The following is a 23,034-nucleotide window of genomic DNA, read 5'->3' as shown; positions in this document are numbered from 1 at the left end:
TTATGAGTATTTTTTTTTCTTTAATGCTGTTATGGTCTATTGCTCCTGCAGTATTAAACCGCAATCTTCTTTGAGGCTGGAAACAAAGACAGCCGTGAGAGGGAGAAAAACTTCAGAGCAAAAAAAAAATCAACATGAAACTTTGAAAGCACAAACTCTCTGGGTTCTTCAAAAACTTTCCAAAACAGACTTAAAAAGCCATTCTTGGAGAGATCTTTAGATATCTCTGGCGTGTCACCCTATTCACCCAAACAGACAGGAGTTGCTGCTGCATGCACAACAAGTCCTGAAAGGTTTGCTCTGCTCGCTGCACATCTACAGTGCAGCAGTTCCAGCAGACAAAGCACTTCTAAGTACAATACACCAAAAACAAAAGGCAGAGACAGTATCTAAGCAAAACACCTGACTCGCATTAGTTATAGGTACCGTGTGGTTAGTGCACTGCAGCTTGTTATAGGTGTAATTCAGTGTTAGGTGAAATGGCTCTAACATCAGGACTGTACTTCTACACTGATGATTCATATTTGTGTCCTAATGAAACTGCAACAGGAAGCTTTGGTGTCAGGCTGACGTGGTTTCTGCCTCTAAAAGTGGTCAAGGAAATGATTAAAGAATTCAGTAAGGTATTAGTCACTCCACAGGCTTTGTTCAAGCCAAGATGGAGTTTTTCTGGTGAAGTTGGACTCCAATTTTCTGGCGCAGTCAAGCTCTTCGGCCGCTCGGAAATGGTACAACTCCAAAGCCCACTCACTCAGATCAATACATAAAGTAGTAACTCCATCCGCACAATGACAAATTACTCATCTCCTTTCTTTTCTCTTTCTTTCACTGTTAGTCTCTGACGCCCTGCAACCATCACCCTGCTTTGCCAGTCTCAGTTTCACCCTGCAGTTAATCTGCTGGGTGGAGTGATGTGCGCTTGGGGAACCGACAAGAGGAAGATGAAGGAGATGAAGGAAGAGGGGAATGAGAGGAGAGGGGAGGCGATGGGGAGATGGCCATGCATTATTGAGCATACAGAGTGGAGTTTTTAGGGGATAAATGTGAAAGCGTGTTTAGGGACAACCTTTTCCTTTCTGCCTCCCCCGCCTTCTCCCTTCCTTCATTCCTTGCCCTCCCTCCAACTTTCTTTCCCCAAGAGGACAGCCACATGTCTTATTCAGCGGGGAGGTTAAAAATTCAAAACTAGGAGGGAGGAGGTGGAGGGGAGAAGGAAAGAGAGTACCTGAAAATGGTCAAAATGAAGGAATGTCTTTAGGGAGTTTTCTCCAGTGCTAATCTGGAGAGCTCCGTGCTTTGATTAGACACGTGCGTGTGTGCGTGCGTGCGAGAGGTGGGTGGGTGTGCGGTGAGGGAAAATGAAGACGGGGGAGGTAGATGAATAGAAAGGGAAAGGAAACGGGCGCAGGAGAGGGAGTAGACACTTTCATGCAGCGCGGTGTAGTGTAGCACACAGCATGGTGAAAAATTAAGGTGCCTGCAGGGCGAAGCAGAGCCCACGTCTCACAGAACACGACACATGCAGATACTGAGTAATGGAGCCAGGGCTTCAGCATGCAAATACGCACAAACAGGCACAAAGACACAGGAGCACACCAACTGTAATTGACCAGGTAGCATACACACACACACACACACACACACACACACAACAGAATTGTACTCACATAAACTATGCATACACATCTAAGTTCTTATGCCTACCCTACACATCACTGACACACAAACACACAATTTAGTACACACACACAGTTACACGGTTACTGGTAGCAGATTAAGGTCAGAAAGTGGAGCATGGCCTGGTCCACCTAGCCCTGTAAATACCATCGGTGTCTGGCGTAAATGCCACTGGGTTATCCATATTACACACACAGCCTCACACGCAGTTCGAGACCAGGGGCCTTGTTACACGAGCAGCAATAAAAGCCAGGCAGGTTCAAACACACTCACAAAGCTCACACACACACACACACACACTGATATAAACAACATAAAGTGCACCTTGAGAAAGTTGGTGCAAGTGTGTACAAAGTTGGGCTGAAATTGATAGTTTTAATATGTGTGGTTGTGTGAGAACCCTGAAGACACGGTCTGAGCCATCAGCATAATGGGGGAGATAGTCTAATAGCACCCTAATAACTCACTAGCTAGCCAATACAGCATCAGTCGCAGCTTAAGGCTACTGTTAAAAGATGCGAATGAGATAGAAGCTTTTGACTTTAAAAGGCCACTTTCAGATGCCTCTGTTGCAACCATCCATCTTTCCTTTTCTCATTTCCCAGCATGCTTTATCTTAACCTCTCCACCGTTCTTATGTCCTTTTGCTGGTTCTATCCCTTGTTCATTGTCTCTTTTCATAAGAAGCCCTTTATCAGGGGGAGATAAGAGATGAGAGGTGAGGAAATCAGGAGAGGAAGAGGAGAAGAAGGAAGGGGGATGGGAAGGTTAATGCTCCTATCTTGTCAACTCCATCTTTGAAGTTGTTGCTCTTTACCGCTCCATTTTTTTTATGTATGCTATCAGTGACATCAAAGTGGGCTAAGTCTCCTATGTGTGTCTATGCATCTGTGCATGTGCGTCTCTGCCCTCCGGGATAGGTAGCTAATATTGCAAAGAATAAACAGAGAGGGATTCGCTGCCTCAGGCAGAACAGTCAATCTGCACTTTTAGCGGCACTACTACTTCTCTCTTTATCTTTTTCTCCTAATTAACATGCTTTCTATGCATATCATAGATATGGTCTCAGTAAAACAACCCTTCCTCCAGAACAGATCAATAATAAAACTTGAACTGAACCTATACCTTCAAGAACACTAGTGCTTCAGAAACACAGATCCTGCACATGGTAATACACATGCATACATATAAGGAAACTGGACAGGGGGGGGGGGGATGCTGATGCTGATGTGACCAAGAGAAGCTAAACAGATAGGAGGAGTGGGTGGATGGAGTGTAGGTGTGCACAGATATATCCCTTCATCCCCTATCTCTCGTCATGTCTTTTCCCCTCATGGCCTGGGTGGAAAGAAAAAAAAAATCTCACAAACAATGGGAATACTTAGCATCTGTAACAAGCTTTTGAGCTTATCGGCCAATCCCTCAATTAAACACACACACACAAAGATTACAAATGTACTCACAGGCGCACACACAGGCGCACACATACACACACCCAGAGGTTCTCTCAGCCCCTGCTCAGCTGTCATATCACTGGGAACATTTTAATGGTAATGGTGTTAGGATGAGAGATTGGAAAGCAGGCAGGCAGGCTGGCTGGCTGGCTGGCTGGCTGGCTGACCGACCGACTGGTTGGAAGAGGAGCCAATTGAAGCGAAGAAGGCCTATTCCGTTTAAAAACAGGATAATCTCCGCGAGAGAAAAGGCAGCAAGGAGATTAGGCACACACAGCGGTAATGCTCCAGCATGAGTACACAGCTCATTTGCATGTAAAACAGAGGAGAGAGAGATGTAACGAGGGCGGGATGGCGGGAGAGATGGAATGAAGAGAGTGAGACAAAAGCATCCGTGTGTGTGTGTGTGTGCTCATATGTACTCGCATAAGTGTATGCTTCTGTTTGTGCATGTGAGCTATTGCGGTTGGCAGTGAGAGCCACACAGATGTGTTTGAACCTGATAAGGCCTGATGAATGAGCGTCGTTTTGCGGCTGTTCCTCAACCATAAAGAGACGGTGAATGAGGAAACGCTGGCTATTGCCGCACTGAGAATACCCACCGAGGCTTAGAGAGCGAGCAAAGCCAACCTAATGCACCGCTGCTGTTAAGGGCTTAAGAGGTATAGTTAGGATTTAAACTTAAGCAGTGGTACACATAAACACTTAAAATTACACGTAAACACACAACCCCAAACACAACCTATAACCATCAAATCTTCCATTTACAGGTTACTGAAAAGCGTGTCTATATATGGGCCATAGGTGCTGTTCAGATTCATGTGTCTCACAGACACCACACACAGTCATCCAATCGTGGGGCCATTTGTTGGGGGCAAAAGGTGCGGAGGGAAAATGGGGAATAGAGATGTTAGGGGAGAAATGGCTGCATCCAGAAATGAAATGGAAAATGGAGAAAAGAAGGGAAGAATAGCGCAATATTTTTTCCAGCTCTTTCTGCGGCATTAGTGACCCTTGCATTAACCTGCTTCTCCCTCTGCAGCCTGAAAAACTGCATGATTTATTAACAAAGCTGGCCACTGTAGGCTACACAAGTACAAATATACACGCAGAGATGTACACACGCTCAAGGAGAACTCAACACATTATACACAAGATTTTCAAAGCTAATACTAATTTATCACCACGGCGCGAGCATGCACAAACACTGTTATGGCTTGATAACATGCGCCCATTCCTCATTTAGTCATGTAAGTGCTTTATTAGTGCACATTTTAAACAGTCTCAGGAGATGCCAGCTCTGAGTGTACACATTCCATAAACAGTTATCTGAAACCCTCTAATTATACACATAAACACACATTGGAACTCGCAAATGTTTCTTGGCTCTGACCTAGAGGGAAAGGGAACTAACAGTAGGAAAATAAACATGCTCTAGATGCGAGTTGTGGAGTGATTATCACACTGGGGTTGGCGAGGAGAAGATGAAGAGGTAAGACAAGCTGAGGTAACGTCCGTGCTACTATGTTTGCTGTAATGATTGCTGTCCACATGAGCGTTTTGGCTCTGAATCAGTTAAAATCCCTGTCCACACTATCATGCCAGAAACTGCATGTCACGTGACCACCCACGTACACTGGGCAAGTCTGAACTACCTTGGTAGCTGAGGCTGATGCTGTAAAGTGGTCATGTTATAGGAGCCTGACGAAACCAGCGAAGGCTCCATCAAGACTGAAAAGGACACCTCATTATTTCAGAACATCTCTGTATGTGCCTGTACAGACTAAAGCCCTGCAGTTTTCAAACTAAAACACGTCCAGGAGCGTTTTCCAAACATCTCCGTTTTAGGGGCTCTAAAATTCCGCAGTAGTGTGGACGCCAGGCGTTTCCTTAGCAGAATAGAGGTGAATTAAAAATAAAGAATAGCAGTGTCTTCCAGTTTCTCACCAACACCAGATTAAAAAAAGAAAAAAACTTGAGGGTCATTTTGTATCAGTCACAGTAAAGAGCCCTGCTTGAAGAGCAGGACTGTGCTTGATTTAATTAATTTGCATAGAAATTCTCCTTTGAATGACAATGACCTTGAATCAGTGCACTGTAACGAAAAGTCAAAAACAAACAAGTCAACAAATGTTGTCAACTCTGTAGAAGAGGTAATGTTAGTCTAACACTTCGCCATAATTCTCGGTGCCCCTTGGTCTTCCATTGGTAATATATTATATCTTATTGCTTTCACTGAGACAACTCGAGAGGCTCCACGTAAGTGCACACACACGCACACACACACACACGCACGCACACAGTAGTTAGATGAAAGTCTGCAACACAAATACACAAACATCCACGACCACACTCACATAAATACCTACAGAGAAGGAAATTGATTTTTTAGAACATAGGGAGATCATTATTATAATTGGTTCGTAAATGTGGCTGAGCTCACCCACCCACTCTCTCAAGAACATAAGCAGCAGACAGACAAACATGCATTTAATTGCAATTAATTTGCCTCGATTTTACGGGAAGCACGTGTGTTACCAGAGGGTGATGGTGCATGTGCAGGTGTGTTACAAAGCGAAGCCCTGTGGATGGTGTCACAAAATTCCTCCTTGGCATTTTGGGGGGGGGGGAAAGGGAAACAAGGTCATCTCACTACAACAGACCACAGAAACACAGGGAAGGGGAGGGGTGAAACGGCTGGAGAATTGGGATATGAAAATTATGTTCCCATTATGAGGATTAATAATCATATATGCTCCTGGCACTTTTCTTTCTTTTCTCTCCCGAATCAAATTAATCACAGACGCTCCCCGTAGCCCAGACTTTCCCTCTGCTCACTCTTGTTTTTTTCCACCTATACCTCCTCCTCCTCTATCCAACTCTGGCTCTCTTTCTCATTCTTTTGCTAATTGGCCTATCTGAGGTACCAACTTCAATAGCTACCCGCTAGTCTAAAAAGTGAGAAAATAACATTTCAGGATATATTATATATACATACGCATTGGATGAAAAAGGGACAAATTCTAGCCTTGTCATTGCCGTCCTACACTTCCTAAACAACTGAGTAACTTTGATTAAAAAACATTTCTGTCCACCTATTTATATCGCTATTATTATGACCAAAAGAAAGAAGAAAACTTATCAAAAAGCAGAAAACAAACACACTGACTTAAAAGTGAGGAATTAAGAACCAGTGGCTTGAGAGAAAATGTGAGAATAAGCTTGCCGCCTGAACTACTTTACAGCAACACATACTTGCTCATGTCTCTACTCTGTCTGCAATTGCAAATAGTTATATCACGTCGCTGATCCTAAGCCCTTACATTCACAACGATGGGGAAAAAAATAATAGCATGGTCTCTCCAGCACAAATATTGCAGTGGAATTTGGAGTCACATTAACACATAAATTGCTGTGAAGGCTCTGGATGGAGCCTTAAATAGATTTTTTGTAATCAAATCAAAACAGACATTCACAGATGTACAGCTTGCTATAATCTCAGACTGGGCATCAGTTCAACTTCATTCAAAAGCGTAGTTGTGTAATAAAAAGAAAAAAAAACGCAAGCAGTCTTATTAATATATCATCACATATTTTCTATTCAAAAGGCAGTGGTTTGGTAAAACTAAAACGCCCACCACCTAAAATCTACCTTCAACCTCAATATGTTTTATCAACATCACACAAATGGATATGCCGACTGGACCACATGAAGAAAACTAGCAGGCAGCCTGCAAGCAAGACTGAAAAAAAGTATGCCCCAACAGATCCCAGAGGTGGTGCAACTTCTGGAAACCTTGACAGTGAAAACCTAACTCAATTTATTGACTGGCATCAAAAATGAATATTTTTTAGTTGATATCAGAGTTTTGTATTTCAATCCGAGTGAATAATATGTTAACGGTGACCTTGACTTCAATGGTTGTTTGCCAGGAAGGTCGAGGAGTTTGAGGGGAGGAAAGGTGAAAAGTCTTGAGGTAAAGAAGGCTCGACTGGAATAAATCAGCAAAGGTGGAGCTTTTCTCCAATAGTTCATGTTATTGCTTTGCCTGACCTCAGAACCACGGTTGAAAACACGTAGCCAAGTAGGTTAAATGCCGAAATAGTTTAGTTCTATTAGGCATGAGGTGAGTGTGTGTGCACTTGTACTCATATTTGTGAGGACCATTTTGAGCATAGACCTTATGGAGTGAAGACATGAAGACCGGTCCTCACTTTTTCAAAGTCTTGTTTGAGGGTTAGAATTAGGGTTAGGTTAGGTTAGACCCGAGGGGCACAGGCACACAGGGATGACTTGGTCCCCGGTACCCTTCAAGGAGCACGGGTAAGGGTTAGGCACTTAGTTGTGATGGTTAAGGTTAGGGTAAGGGGCTGGCAAATGCATTATGCCAATGAGTGTCTTCACTAAGATGTAAGTACAAGAACGTGCGTGTGTGTGTGCATGTGTGTACGAGAGCTAAAATAGTACAGATGTATACATTTCAAATATAAATATGTAACCAACCTAATACCACACAATTTAGGAAATATTTAGGAAATGCTCCATATTCAATTTGCTGTAGGATAGTAATATAGAATAATTTACGTGTAAATTAACATAAACAAAATGCTAATAACTGATTGTAAATGTCAGGGGCCTCAGGGGATGTCTACTGTTAAATAGGATTTCACAAGCTCTGCTCTTGTTGGCGCAAAATCCATCCTAACATAAAAAATTATCACTTCAATTAATACAAGCGATAAATGTTATGATTGTAATCTCTTCCATTTGATTGGATTGTGGGGACATTTTGCTAAGTAGCTGAAGAGTATCAGCAGCATAAAGGATAACTGGCCTGAGCTTGATAAACAGATACAGAGACTGATAACGGAAATAACTACAGAGATAAAATGATTGAATATATGTGCAGTCTCTCAGTGTGTGTGTCAGAGTGTGTAATTGTGTCCATGAGAGCCATTTGCAGCCAGAGGGTGTGTCTCCCACCATCAGCTCTCTGCTCTTCCGCCGAGCCTCGGAGGTCAACACCCCTGACCCTGCCCTGAGCGTGCCACCCCCACCCGAAAGTGTGTTTTTCTGTGTGGGTGTGTGTGTGCGTGCAACCCCAGTTGCGCTGCTGGGCAGGCGATGCAGAGGAGGAGGAAGGGTCAGGGAGGGTCAGCGGAGACTCGGTGTGGTGTCGGTCTGCTTTTGCTGGGTAACAAGGAATGGGAGGCGCAAGAGGAGGAGTAGGATGAGGAAGAGTGAAGCCAGGCTCCCAGAGGTGAGGGATAAGGAGATGATAAGGAATGGATTAGGCCTTGAGCAGAGTGTTTAAGCAAGAGAAGGAAGGACGGGGGGTGAAGGGTCAATCGGCAGCTGGTAGCTTATTGGGAATATGTGTATGGGCTGCCACAGACACACATGCATGTATACACACTAAAGACACAGTGTGGATCAAACCACACGAGTATTCACAAGCACACACGCACAACTTAAATGCATCCACAACCGCTAAACAAAATCCCAATACTGCTTCAATGTTTTAGTCCGAACTACCACATTTCAACACATTCAAAACACACACCGGAAATCAACCACACACACAGAGTAATAAACACTCGGCGAATCTCTCTCCCTCTCCTTCTCATTCAGTGCATCCACACGGGCAGACAAACAGACAGGTGTGGGGCTATGAAAAGGCCACGGTGTCTTTATAGTGAGCTCTCAGAAAAGGTTATTAGACATCAACTGCAACAGGCGGCTGTCTCAGCCAATAAAAGGAAAGCGTGGGTGAACAGGCCAAGGGGGTGGGGGGGTCAAATTAAGGAGTGACAAGCGGAAGTAAGGACTTGCCATACAGGTGAATGCAGATGGGGCAACTGCCAACACTGACATTTAGGTGACATCTACAGCTAGCATCAGCCATGTGTGCCTGCATAGGCTGTTTATGTATATGACACAAGCTGTGTGTGTGTATGTGCAGTGAGACTAAATCTGAAGGTCAGACGGAATTATATACACACCCACACGCACTGTCTGTCTGAGAGTTCCCGGTACCCTGGTTATGATATGAATATGGAGAAGTGAGAGCAGAAGGCTCAGTGACACCGGGACAAGGTGATAAGAGTGGACAGGTGTGCGTATGTGAGCGTATGCCCGTGTGTCAGCGCTTTGTGCCAGGACAGCAGGTGGCTAGTCAAAGGACATCGGTGACCTTCTCCTTATCCCTCTATCCATCTCTCCCTCCGTCCCCCAAGTCCCAATTCATCTCACCCGGATGGGAGCGCACCGTCTCTGCACAACAACTCATGGGCACACTCGAGAAGATGAACACAAACACAGGTGTGGGTGGTTTATTCATGAACTCACGGGAGTGTCTGGTTTGACACAGCATTGCTGAATAATGTAAATATGCAGCGTGTCCTCCGAGCAGAGAGAGAGAGAGAAGGGTGAAAAGGGCTGGAGAAGATGTGTGAAAAAACTAACTAAATGGAAGCGTGTGTGTGATATTCTTACCTTTAGTGGCTGATGGAAGCAAAGGCACGAGGATTGAAATAGATGTGGAGTTTGGGTGAGATGGGGAGGGAGGTGAGAGAAAGACTTTGCTTATTACTGTGAAACACAACACGAACCAAAAGAGTTAAAAAAAAAAAAACACAAGCACTCACTTTTTGTCTGTGAGGAAAAGGTCAAGGTGAGTTTGGCAAAGAGCTCATTGCTTTCAAATTTATCCTCTTTCGCCTTGGTCCAGAAACTGTTCTCAGAGAGGTCTTCAGGGCCGATCTGAGAGAGAAGACCAGTATACACAGAGAGAGGGGGAGAATGGAGAGGGTCAAAAAGGCAGATGTATTGTTTCTGTGAGGTGGCTGTATCATCAAAAGTGACAAATTTTCCAAAAATGGTGAGCTGCACAGCAAACAACGAGATGAGCAGATACAGAAGTTGAGAGAACAAAAGAAACAACAGGCTGGTATAGGAAGAGCCAGCAGTGTGGTGGTAGAGGGAGGGAATGAGGATGGCAGGAGGGAAGGACGTATAAAGGAAAAAAAGGAGGAAACAAGAAGTCATTTTCTCTAATCTTCTTCACAGTGTCTCTAGCACAAAGCATATTGAGTTTCAGAGCTTCACACACAGAAATGCAAAGATATAGAGGGGTTTCCCCTCCCTTTCCTGCCCATCTCATTTCTTCCTTCACCCATTATCGGCTGCTCTCTCTGTAAACCTCTCCATGTCTTGGTGTTGCACTCGTTCTCTATTCTAGTCACAAGTCACAATTAACTTCATCTTTTTTCCCCCTACACTTTCTGAGTGTTCTCATCGAAGGGAAAAGACAAAGAGAGAAAGTGAAACCGAGAGAGCGAATGGGAAAGCAGTGGTAGTAAATTTACAGATATCAGGCCTTTCATTATGGACAAAGCCTCAGGGGTGGGGACGTGGGACGGGAAAGACAGAGAGCATGGAAAGGAAATGTGATATTGGGATGAGCTGAAAGAGCAAGAAAGAAAGAAAGAGACCAGGCCATAAAAAAAAGTTAATTTAAATTACAAAAGAACACTGTCCTTTCTAGCAGCAATTTAATTATCTTTCAGTGGTGCAGTTAAAAGAAGAAGGCTTATTAAAAAGCAATTTCTGTGACATCCTCGTCAAACACTCACCAGCAAGAGAGGGAGGGAGAGAGAGAGAGAGAAAGGGAGGGAGAGAGAGAGAGAGAGTAAATGCTGATGAAGTCTGCTGAAGCCATTAAACAGTAGCTTTAGGCTAAAGAAAGACAGAGGGCAGTTTTGATGTTTTAACCATCACAGATGAGAGGGAGGGGAAGAACATGAAGCACATTGTCATGAGATACACGTATGCGTGCAAGTCACTTTAGTTCACCATCTCACTGTTAAAGATCCATCTCACACAAAAGCCCACCCTGAGCTATTTCATATTGCATCTTCAAACTTTGCCACGCAAACTTTAAATTAGGTTTGAATTATTTACAATAAAATCCTTATCTGTTTCAATGCGAGGGTTCCATTTGTGTGATAATGAGAAGCTGAAAAACACTATGATAAATCAGCTGAAAATGAGATTCATTTTCAACAATGGTGAGATTTTGGGCATTAAAACTGATTTCAGGGTTTCTGCACGTTGCAACATGTTAAATTTAAGACTTCTTAAGACATTTGTACAACCCTAGTTAATTAACCTTCAGACCTGTTGATAATGATAAATACAAAGGAATATCGGAGTCCCCAAATGATCTATTCTTCCCCTAATTACAGATAAGGTGTTTGTAGACTCAGTTATCAGTTCCACGTTGGTGGTATTTGTAGTTTTATTACAACGTGCTAATATCTATATCACTGAGAAAGAACGACAACACATGGAGACATTTCAAACCATGCATGCCACCAAGAACATTTCCCATAACAAATTTAATTAATTTTGAGGCACAACGGAAGAAGCCCTAAATAATTGGTGACATAAGTAAGATCTACCTAAACTACTTTAAGTTTTAAGGCCTAAAATTCAAATTATTGAATTGTAGACTTTTTAAGAAACAGTTCTAAGGAGGATAATTCAACCAAACATCTGGGAAGTACCCACCAGACAAAATGTAGAAGCTAGACACATTCAAAAGCGAAGGGTTAGTTATATCATATGACCAATCAATACATAGAAGTAATCATGAAAGACCAATCAAAAAAAATTTCAATAAAAAAAACAAAAAAACAGCTACTTTGCCGTAACTTTTTCAATATTGGTGATCTATTCGAGCACTGACCTTGCTCCAGTTGGCTCTCTTCAGCTGAACCTCAGGCTTGTAATCCTTCTTCTGTTTGAGCCCAAAAGGCAGAGGAGGGGGAGCGGGCGCAACCCATCCTCCCATGCCAAATGGTGGTGGTGGAGGCATGCCTGGGCCCGGGGGTGGTGGAGGCATACCAGGAAACCCAGGTAGGGGCGGTGGTGGTGGAGGTCCCATCCCAGGTAAGGGTGGAGGAGGCGGCGGGCCTACCATGCCAGGAAGGGGCGGGGGTGGTGGAGGTCCTGGCATGCCAGGCAAAGGAGGTGGTGGAGGAATATTGCCTTGACCATGTAACGGTGGGGGAACAAATATGCATGCATGGCCTGGTAGAGGTGGAGGAGGGGGTGGAGGTGGAGGGGCCATACCGACATTCTGGCCAGGGAGAGGAGGGGCGGGCGGGGGAGGGGGCACACCAGGTGTTGGCACGGGAACAGTCACTGTGACAACTTTAGTCTTGGCCTCTTCCAGATCCTTAGACAGCGTTTCAATCTGTGTGGAAGTAAGGACACAATTAATTATCATAAATAATGATTAACATCAACTTCTGCACATATTACCGTATATGTCGAACAAAATACAGTCATTTATCATACCAGCATGCCTTGACTGTTGGTTCCTGTTTATTTTTTGAATTGACATTAATTTTGTTTGGCAATTTCCACCAGTGAACAGCCGTGCCAACAGAGTGATTAGGTTTGAGAGGGAAAAAAAGAACAAAGAGGTGGAAAAGAGGAAACAGTGAGAGGGATTAAAGCCTGGGCAGGACTGAGTTTGGGGAGAGATGGGGAGAGAATGGAGAACAAGGCGTGGAGAGAAAAAAAAAAACATAGCAGGGGGGAATTAAGTCCACAGAGGCAGAAGAAGTTTTAAAGAGGAAGACAAATTTTTACATTAAAAGTGAGTGTGAAATAAAACATTTATTTCAACATTGAAATACTGATTAAAGTATTTATATCAATTCTCGAGAAAACGGTCCAACCCATTTAAGTTAGTCAGCTAATATTTGGCTGTGAGAGAAGACGGAGAGTTGAGGGGGAATATTTTATATGTGATTTAAAGAGTATGTATAGAGAAGATGAAAATGTACCACTGTTCGCTGAAACGACTTCACTGCGAGTTTTATTTCAAGCGACCAACATGTTTTGCCCGTACTTTCTTCAGTTGTACTCAGCAAACCTAAAGAAGTGACTTCACAGTGAAGTTTGCAGTGGTTTTTCACTGAAGGTGTTTCGACAACCAAACGGCACCTGATCACTGACACTGGTTAGTACGGCGAGTTCTGTGGATGTATAGAGAGGTTTACTTGGTGCATGTGTTCTTAGGTGTGTAACGTGTTAGTGCGAGTGTATGCAGCATAACAAACTGTGCCGTTTCCTCTAACTTTGAAAAAGAAGACAGTAACAGGCATGAAGGGCCTCGGAGGCAGGCTTTCTTAGTGAGGCGGCAGATGAAGAGTTGGGCACAGCATCACACAGCCAAACAGTGAGAGATCTCTACATGTGAAGAAATCTTCGATGGGCAGTGCCTCAAACACACAGAAAGTGAGCCATCTTAGAATGAGAAGCTTGTTTGATGCCTGCCTCGTGATGCTGTTGATGCTTTGGACAACTGCATGTGCATATGTGTCCATGTGTGTATGTGTGAAAGTGTGCGAAGATGACTCTGCTGGCATTAGCCACTTTGGATGAAGCTCATTTTGGAGCAGTGTAGTTCTCCTACTGACAGAAACAAATACACACATGTACACACACAGACGGTTCTGGGTCACTTGGTCTGTTTGTGAGTTGGGGTGTCACTGTGAGGCAGAGTCCAGCTGGTGCGGCAGCAGGACACTGACAGCTAAACAATCCTCATCTTTGCCTCCCGACTGTATGTGCCTGCCCGCCCGCACACATACACACACACACACACACTTTTGTACTTCTATCTTAGTGAGGACACTCATCGGCATAATTCATTCCCTAACCCTAAAACCAAGTCTTAACCCTCAAACAGCCCATTGAAAAAGTAAGGAACGGTCAAAATGTCCTCACTTTCCCAAACTGTCCTTACTCTATAGGGTCTATGCTAAAAATGGTCCTCACAAAGATATAAGTACAGCAACACACACACACAGCATGTGTGTCTTGGCCTTAAAAAATTCTGTTTGTCCCGTCTCCATCCTTTCTTTCGACTCCCATTTCCCCACTTTCCATGTTTTTATTGAGTTTCTTAATCTCTGAAGGATTTGGCCTCTTCTCACAATATTTTTTTCCAGACTTTTTTCTTCTCTCCTTCTTTTCATGCCATGCTAGTATTTAAGGCCAGGAGCCTTCTGCGTTTGTGTGGGTGTGTGCATAGATGTTGGACAGTTTTTGGTTTTGGTGTAACTGATTTTGTTTCAGCATCTCATATAGTCATTGTGACTTTAATCTTTCAGAGGAGACCACTATCGACTTGAAGACTAGTAACCTTTTTATTTTGGGTGCATTACTTTCAGACTCAGGCAAAAAAATTGGCATGTCAAGATTGATTCACACATTGAGAAATTCTATAAATAAGTTTTCCAATTAACCTTGTTGACTTGAAAAAAGCCAAAAATTGTAAACTCTTTAAGATTTTGAGTTATTTGAATTAAAAAGGCATTAAGGCTCACACAGCCAGGTGTGTGTGTGTGTGTGTGTATGTGTTTGTTTGTACCTGCTGTTTCAGAGTGTTTAGATCTTGTTGTAGTCCCTGATTCTCCTTCTCTCGCTCCTGCTTAGAAGAGGCCAGCTGTTCCTTCTCTTGGCTCAGGTCCCGCAGCTTCTGCTCGTAGTCGCCCTCCAGTTTTTTCAGCTCCACCTGCAACTCGTGGCGCGTCGTCAACTCTGCATCCAGCTAATGCACATAAGAGTCATGGAGAGAGAAATAGACTTAGGTACAGTTCCTAAAAAAGTGCTGGGAACAGTTTCTGGTGAAAGTTCTGTGTGGAAGCCACTTCCAATTGGCATGATGTTGTGGGCAGAACACAATGTTGTTGTTTCTTTTTAGATTTCACGAAGGCGCTAAAAAATAGATACTGTGCCACTTTGTTGAAAGTGGCATGTCTGGTATGTTTGTGTCCTGAATATTCAATTAATTGTGTGCAACTTTTGCTGATGCAGTTCCACCAGTGACAGCCACATCCACCTGGTAAACAAATCTCTTCCCCTTCGTTAGGAGAAACTCAGGATGGGCGACAGACAGAACGGAGTAAATAAAACATTGTAAAGTAGTGTGCATAGAAAAATATGATCAAAATGTTGTTTTTTGGAGTGGCTGAAAATTTAAAATTATTTTAAGTATGAATTCAAAACTGAGGAATAATAACGTCATAAATTACGATAGCAATGTTTTAAAAAGACACAATTCTCTGCTTGACATCAGCCATAATGTGAGAATATAAAACTGACTAACAAAATAGATTTCCCTGCTCATGATTTTCTGTCAAACAAGCCTTATAAAATAAAGGCTGAATAAAATGAGATACGAATGAATGTAGTGAAGCTGCAAATCAGAGGGGCACTACCTAAAGAATAAGGTTGAGCTAAGAAGTCGTTTCATAAACAAGTCATTTAAAGGATGATTGTGAAGTAAACCACTTTACAACACAGTAAATACATTAGAATCCTGAAGCTACCAGAACACTGGTTCTCTGGTGAGATATTGGAGCAAAGTGTGTGTGCATGCACAAGCCTTCAGCCTCCCTTTTGAAGCTGCAGCAGTTTCCATATCTCATAGACCTGTGGAAGCCATTTCCTGCAGTCTGGTGCTTTCAATTTCATTGTATAATTTACACTGCAAATTAGTGTCAATTATTGAGTTAGACTGCTTCAGTGCACTTGTATGAGCTCACTTCTCACTTTCCTTTTTTAACGACTTCACATCCGAAATGAAAAAAGGAGCAGGAGAAACATTTTCATCTCAGTGTTTAATTTTCTAACTTCCATTAAATGTTCGTGGGTTTTTTACTTGACAAACACGCTAAGTGTATTTAAACGGATGAATACATGAACACACAGACACACACATGGCTGTTTAATTTGCAGACAGCAGATCCGTTACTCTCGCTGTCAGCGTCCTGACAGCCTCATCCTTAATTCCTGCCAAAGAGACTGCCTGCAATTACCCCATCATGCACAACTAGCACTATGGTGTGCGTGTGGTCAACAAAAATGAATCCAAGTGTGTTCATGCGATGTGTATTTGTGTGGACGTAAGCGTGTGGATATGATCCTGTCTGAGTGTGCGTGTCTTCATGTGTGCCAGGATGAACGCTAGTTTTACCTCCCTCTTGGCAATTATCCTGTCACTCGGACAGAAACATCAGAGTAACAGCATGCCGCAATCAAGGCATTTACCCCCTTGTGTGAATGTGAATGTGTGCGTGTGTGTGTGTGTGTGTGTTTTGCGAGCCAGTAAAATGTGTCTGTTGGTTGGCTGTCAGAGATGTGTATGCTCATTCTCTCACCCCCGGTTTCTCCTTTTTTCTCATTTGTCATCCCATCTCAGCCAGACACTGGTTCCATAGAATTTCATTATGATCCTAGTGTGTCAGTGTGTATCAAGGGGAAATGTATGTTTCTTTTCCCTTTTGTGTCCATATGATCGTAATAGCTTGTGTGCTTCTAGATTGACACGTAAATAGGTCTGTGTGTATGTCATGCTATTGTTGTGTGAGTGTGTGTATGTTATTATTTTCATTGTGAATAACTGTATTTCACCTTCTTCCCCAACTCAGTGGCCTTGGCCTCACTGGTTTCCACCTTGGTCTGGTCCACCATGTTGTCTGCGGACAAAAGACAGGAGAAAGAAAAAGAGGAAAAAAAGGGATGTGGGTAAGATAAGGTATTCAGACGCCGCAGCTGTGCACGTCTGGCTGTGAAGACATTGTACCCTTCAGTCTGGCACATGCTGTGTGCACACACACATTCACAAACAGACACATACACACAGAGAAGGCATCCTATCTCCCTCTTTTTCCTTATCTCATGACTCAAAGTCAAGGACTGTGAGAGCACTGTGGAGGCATCTCGTTACAATAGGATGCTATCTTGTGCATGCTTCTTCTTCACATCATTACCTTTAAAGACCTTTGTCTGAATATATCTATGTGGAGGAGATGAGGGAGCGAAATTCATCTGACACCACTTTTTTAAAGTCTTATATTCCCCCCCCACCCATTATTTTTCAGAAAGAAAATACACGAACGACTATACAACAGTCTGCGAGTAATCCCATTATCAGAGATTCTGCCTGACAGAGGACAGGGTGATAAGGACACAGGATGACCAATGGGATACTTTTCCAGAATAAATGTGGGGTCTACAGGTGGTTCAGAGCCAAGGGGCTTAGCGAGCATGTGCAGTAAAGGAGCTAATTAACATGAAGATGAATAGCACAAAGTCAGTGGATCAAAGACGGCTAATCATGCTGCCCAGGAGGGGGATCAAGCAGATAGATCGCGGAGACAGGAGAGCTGTGAAAAGCTAAAACCGAAAATAAAGAAAGCGCATAAACTCATAGAAAAGTGAATCATACAGATAGTGAGATAAAGTGCGAGTCTTCAGCTGCAATTAAAATATGGCTAGTGGAAAAAAGGAGTTGAAACTCTGCCAGGTTTTGTATATCTAGATGAGTTTGTAAGCAAGCCAGAGCGAAAGGAGAACTCTATTTTGTGAAAGAGGAGGTTTTGCCGGATGAAAGCACCTCACAATAAAACGCCAACCCACATACAATTTCAGAGTGTGCATTTTGTGTATGAGTAGATGGCACATGGTTATTGGATGCGTAATGGTGGGGGGGGTGTTACTTCTGTCATGGTGGTTGGGCTAAATGGGACAAACTTCGAAGAGAGGGAGCACTAAGGGAGACAGAATGTGGGGAAAAACTGTGCTGAATTTCAGAGTTCAAAGAAAAACACTAAATAATGCATGCGGGGCAGAATTGGGCTGCTTTCCACCGATAATAACTCTGGCAGTCTTAAAGGAGGCCAGCCAGCCTGTGTGTGTGTGTCAGGACACATTTAGAAGCAGCGCAATTAGAGCCTCCTGCGGTGAGCAACGGAGACCTGCCATAAAGGAGTATTGAACTCCTGAGACGTGGCCTATACACCTCCAACTCTGCTCTGGTTTAGTTTAATAGTCAGCAGGTGTTTGCTAGTCAACATTTAGAGATGCCAGTCATGTTCACAAGATCTGTGTGTTTTCACCAAGACACTTGATGAAAATGAAACATTTGGTGTTTGTATTCAACAGAGGGGGACAGGAGAGGAATTGGCTCGGTGGTCGACGTGACCTGATCAGTAAAGAAAAGTCTGCGTCACTACTGTTGTTTGAGGGGATTTTGTGTCTTCCTCACAGGAACTAAAACATAGGAGATAGTCGCAGATACAAGCGCATGGGAAGCACAGCTGACAAATATTATACAGATACAATCACCACCGGTCACTGAAAGTTACCATCTCACCAATGTAGCATTATATATCTGTCAGGGATCAAACATTGGAAAAGGACAAAGAAATATTACCCAATGTATTTTGAAATCAGATTCTGGGATTTCTTAATTTGGCAAATCTTTTATCCTTGTGATAAGATTTATTCTGTAAAACCTGTAGCAGAATTTACCCCACATCAAGGTGTGTTCCCTCTCTGGCACCACCCTGTGGTGATTCTTGGTGAATGCACATGTATTATGACCAAATTTACTTAAATGAAATCACGCAGAGGCATGTTTATTGCAATTGACAGCAACACAGTAGTTGTGTCAGTGATTGGAGCGGGGTAATGAAATATGGTGTGAATGTCACAGTACTGCTGGGTAAAGTTTGATTTTTCGAGCCCATGTGTATTCTGTGTATACATATATATATATATATATATATATATATATATATATATATATATATATATATATATATATATATATATATATATATATATATATATATAGATATATATATACACAAATACACACACACAACACAACACACACACATAGACATACACACAGGTGATGGGCACATAGACAGAGGAAAGTAAAGACTTGATCACACATGTGTTTGTTCTGGTCACAACAACTCACCTATCAAGCCTTCAATGTTGAGGCTAAGGTTACGGCACTTAAAGTCAGGGTCAGCCCCATTCCTGTGAAGCACGATCTGAGCGATACACTCGTCTATCAACTTGTAGTACTGAGGCCTGTGGGGAGGAGGGTGTGACAGACGGATGGAGTGGGAGATGGAGAGAGACATGCGGAAGAAGGGAGGGAGGGTAATGGTAGAGAATGAGAACTTTTATGTGGTGCTTGGGGGAAAAAAAGCAAGTGTTACTAGTGGCACAATAGCAAATATAGCATATGTATGTACTTCACAATACCAGTATATTCTACACATTAACAAAAAAACTTGGCTCATATGTGAGTAGAGTATGGGATTGACTGAAAGAGCAAGTAGGTTCATTTGTTCAGATAAATGTGTGAACACTCATGCTCTGTCACTCCGTCTTTGTAACTGAGATTGGCTGTCTGTGCCAGCATGACAGTTTGAGTTTCTTGTCACAAAGATTGATTGTGTGCAACTGTGCTCGCGAGAGTGTGTTGGTGTGTGCCCAGCGCCCTGTCTGATCAAGCTGGCTTCACACAGACACTCAATTTTGGAGGTGTCTTATTCCCTGACCCCATTAGATGCAGCCAGAGTCACAAACTCAATACTTTATTTATTCTGTCTGCCCCCCCTCCCCCTTTCCTCATCTCTCTTAGTCATCCTGTCTCTGTCTAACACTTATTCCAATCCTTCACTGTGATTCAAGAGATTTATTAGTGGAGCAAGAGAGACATCTAGTGGCAGTGAGTCAAAGTGAAATATATTATTTGACTACATCCTACATCATCCTCATGAAAACACATTAAATCCTGATTTAATCAAATTTAGACAGTTATATTTTTTAGGTATATTATAAATAATGTGGTTGGAAGGGATAACGGTAAATACATTTTGAAAAATCCTAAACTACATATACAAAGTCAGATTTTTCTTCATCAATAAAGCCCTTTATCGCAGACTGTGATAACCCATAGTCCGCACATGGCTCCAAGTCTGACCATTATATGAATGCATTAGTTACTCCATCTCAACTTGAGGTCGAAATAGAAGAGAGCAAATATGAAAAAAGCACGACGCAGCAGGTAGTCGATCATTCATTGTGACACAAATGCCAACTCTTCCATTCCGTGTAGGTACCTCCCTCATTCTCTCTGCATCTACCTAGCAATTTACCTCAACTCTCAATTTCTTTCCCATTATTGTCTCACCCTCCGCCTCCCTTCTCTTTTCATCTCTGTAATTACCAAGCAGTATTTTCTGCCATTCTGCAGCTCTCCCTCCCACCCCTACTTCCTGTCTCTCTCAGCGGAGTCCATTACAGACAACCTCTATTGTGTTCCACTGGATCACCTGGATGGAAAAAGCAGGATTAGAGAAAGGGAAGGACTGAAGTAATAGAGGAGGGGGGCGGGGGGGGATACTTCAGCTGGGACCGGTTGTTTAGGCCATCCTACCGTTTCCATCCTCACAATTTATTCCCCAAACAATGCTAAAAATACACCAATTTCCTGCCTGTGTGAAACCACCAAGACAACAGTGGACAACATTACTAACACAATCCAAATATGTGCACGACTGCACATATTGTTGTGTTCTCTGTCTCTTTTCTGTAATATTACGTCAAGAAAACTATTAGTCCTTTCAATGTTATGTGTTAAAGTGGACCAACTGTGTTTAAATGTGCAAACACCATCTACTCTCATCTTGTCTTTCAATCATTCTCTCTTCCTTTCCCTATATTTTTCCACAACTAAACCACCCAGGGCGGTGGAAGACACAGAGAGAGACATTAGCATTTTTCTGGTGATAAGAGGAGATTGTGCTCATTTCTATTAAAATGGAATTGGACTTCTTTGCGTGTATTAATTTCACGGCTCAGAAACGGGGGTCTAGACAACAAACAGCAAATGAAGGGAAGGGGATAAGCGCAGGGAGAGGTGGATGAAGAGAGGCAACAAAGAAATTGAGCAAATTTTTTGCCTTCTTCCTTTTGTCATGGTTATTTTGGTTTTATTTCTACAACTGCACAACCACTATGTAGGAATTGCGTGGCACTTTTGCATTGTGCTTCATGGAGTTGTCCTCTGTCCACCTCTATAGTGATTGCTATTTGTGTTATATGTGCGGTCTTCATACAGGCTGTGAAAAAAAGTATATAGTATTTGTGGGTTTGTGTAGCTTTTCCAATAAAGTGTGAAGTAATAAGATGATCAAACACAGCCATTATTTTTTCATTACGCTTAAACAGAAAAAATCTAACAATTTGCCATATACTTGTTTTATTACCCAAAAAAGAAAACTGCATCACAATAATGGGACAGCAATATATCCCAGATGATACAGTATCTACCCTGTTGTCGCGAAACTAAATTACATCAACTCAACTGTGTGAAGATCTGAATAATTGAGCAGAGTAAGTGTGAGAGAGTATCATCATGCAAGAGTGTGTACTGTGTATGTCACCTGGCCAAATAGTCATTGCGGATCAACAGCAGATGTTGCATCACGGACAGGAAGTGGCTTTCCCCTTTGGAGTCCTTCACAGTGTTGACCAGGATCTCAAATACTTCCCTCACATCAGTGAAGCAAAACAAGTTAAGGTCCAATTATTAAACACACAATATCATTAACAGTTACTTCACCGACAAAGCTGACTCGTCTTGCAACATTTTCCTGTATAAATTAGGTATACTCAACACTGTCATTTGTGCATTGCAGGATATAAGAGACATGAAAATGTGAGTGATGCTGGACTTGTCATCCATTTGATGATCTCTGTCGTTTGGTTTGTTTATGTTTTCAAAGTTAATTTGACGTGCTGTGTTACATTATCTCTTAGTTTTAGTTATAGCCAGAGCCAGACAGACTCAGGACTGCGTGAACACTGGGTTGTGAACGTCTGGGAGACATCTTGTGTTGGAAATTGTAACTGCACGTCAAAAGTAACAGAAAGCATAACAGCAGCTTTTACTGACAACCTGTCTATCCTGGATGAAGAAATTAAAGAGTTGAAAATGGTAAATGCTGTGTGATAAATATGAAACAACATCCTTAGCATCCGTCTATTTAAATAAGACATCATCATTATGAACGTGGTTCTACTGTTATAAACTGTACAGCATGAAGCTATTGAGCCATTTTAGGTCCAGGTTTTCATAAAGTAGTCATCTATCAAAGTAGTATGCATGTGTTCACAATGATATCAAAGTGTAGTAGCATGAATCATCAAACCTATATACAATAGAAATCAATACTTAGATAATTAGCTTACAATGTTGTTGCGTACGTAACTGGACTGACACTTATATGTATTTATAGTGAAAGGGGATCATTTAGAGATCAAACAGAGCAGTGTTGAATTTTAGTTGGGTGTTTTGCTGTCTTAACAGCACTACGGTAGCTAATGTCTTTGAGATACTAATTGGCCAGGATGAATTTTGAATGTGAAACGTCTACAGAGGGCTACAGTGTCCCCAGGGCCTGCAAGCTTATGCTTATTAAGTATGCAAATATTACATTTTCTTCTGTCTGTGAAGAAAAGTGGTCAGGCTGATTATACAGGGGAAGAAAGGAGCAAACTTTTGTGACTCATTTTTATAGATTCTACACACTGTCAGAATCATGCATATTTTTTTGTGAAAAACTAATTGGGTGGTGGTTATTCCTCTCACTTATCAAGCTTGCAATGTAATTTAAACACAAAATGATGAGTACGCAAAAATATCAAAAATATGATGCACCCAAGTTATAGATTTTGTCCGGCTGATGCTTCTCACTTTCAAGAGTCAGAAAGTAGACCTTGAATTTCTACAGAGGGACAATTTTTCCCAGTGGAAGGATATTCCATCTCGATGCGGATGTCATCAAGACGTACTTTGAGGTCCTCAGAGTCATCCTCCGCCTGCTCATCAAACACTGTAAGTTGCACCCTCAGCTCTTCATTTTCTATCGTCCGCACCTCCTGCGGGGAGAGGGATGGGATGCGGGCAGAGGGATAAAAAGGCAAGAGGGAGAATAACAGGAAGAGTGT

At 42.5% G+C, this 23,034-nt stretch overlaps 1 protein-coding gene across 3 annotated transcripts in view; it reads right to left on the bottom strand.

Moving 5' to 3' along the window:
* The window catches only part of LOC117769157 (protein diaphanous homolog 1), a 94,450-nt gene that overhangs the window by 45,921 nt on the left and 25,495 nt on the right, over window positions 1-23,034 (bottom strand). For all 3 annotated transcript variants that reach the window (XR_004615162.1, XM_034597854.1, XM_034597855.1), the window contains 8 exons: window positions 22,847-22,965; window positions 21,468-21,584; window positions 18,986-19,101; window positions 16,627-16,691; window positions 14,582-14,761; window positions 11,882-12,391; window positions 9,780-9,894; window positions 9,628-9,636 (listed from right to left, as the gene is read on the bottom strand). Coding sequence is in view for 2 of the 3 variants with exons in the window: in XM_034597854.1 (XP_034453745.1) it covers window positions 9,628-9,636; window positions 9,780-9,894; window positions 11,882-12,391; window positions 14,582-14,761; window positions 16,627-16,691; window positions 18,986-19,101; window positions 21,468-21,584; window positions 22,847-22,965 (1,231 nt within the window). In the remaining variant the exon portion in view is untranslated. The remainder of the gene's footprint in view (window positions 1-9,627; window positions 9,637-9,779; window positions 9,895-11,881; window positions 12,392-14,581; window positions 14,762-16,626; window positions 16,692-18,985; window positions 19,102-21,467; window positions 21,585-22,846; window positions 22,966-23,034) is intronic.

This window comes from Hippoglossus hippoglossus, chromosome 10, assembly GCF_009819705.1.
Source record: "Hippoglossus hippoglossus isolate fHipHip1 chromosome 10, fHipHip1.pri, whole genome shotgun sequence".
Classification (NCBI taxonomy): Eukaryota; Metazoa; Chordata; class Actinopteri; order Pleuronectiformes; family Pleuronectidae; genus Hippoglossus; species Hippoglossus hippoglossus.
This window is presented reverse-complemented; position numbering and strand designations above follow the sequence as displayed.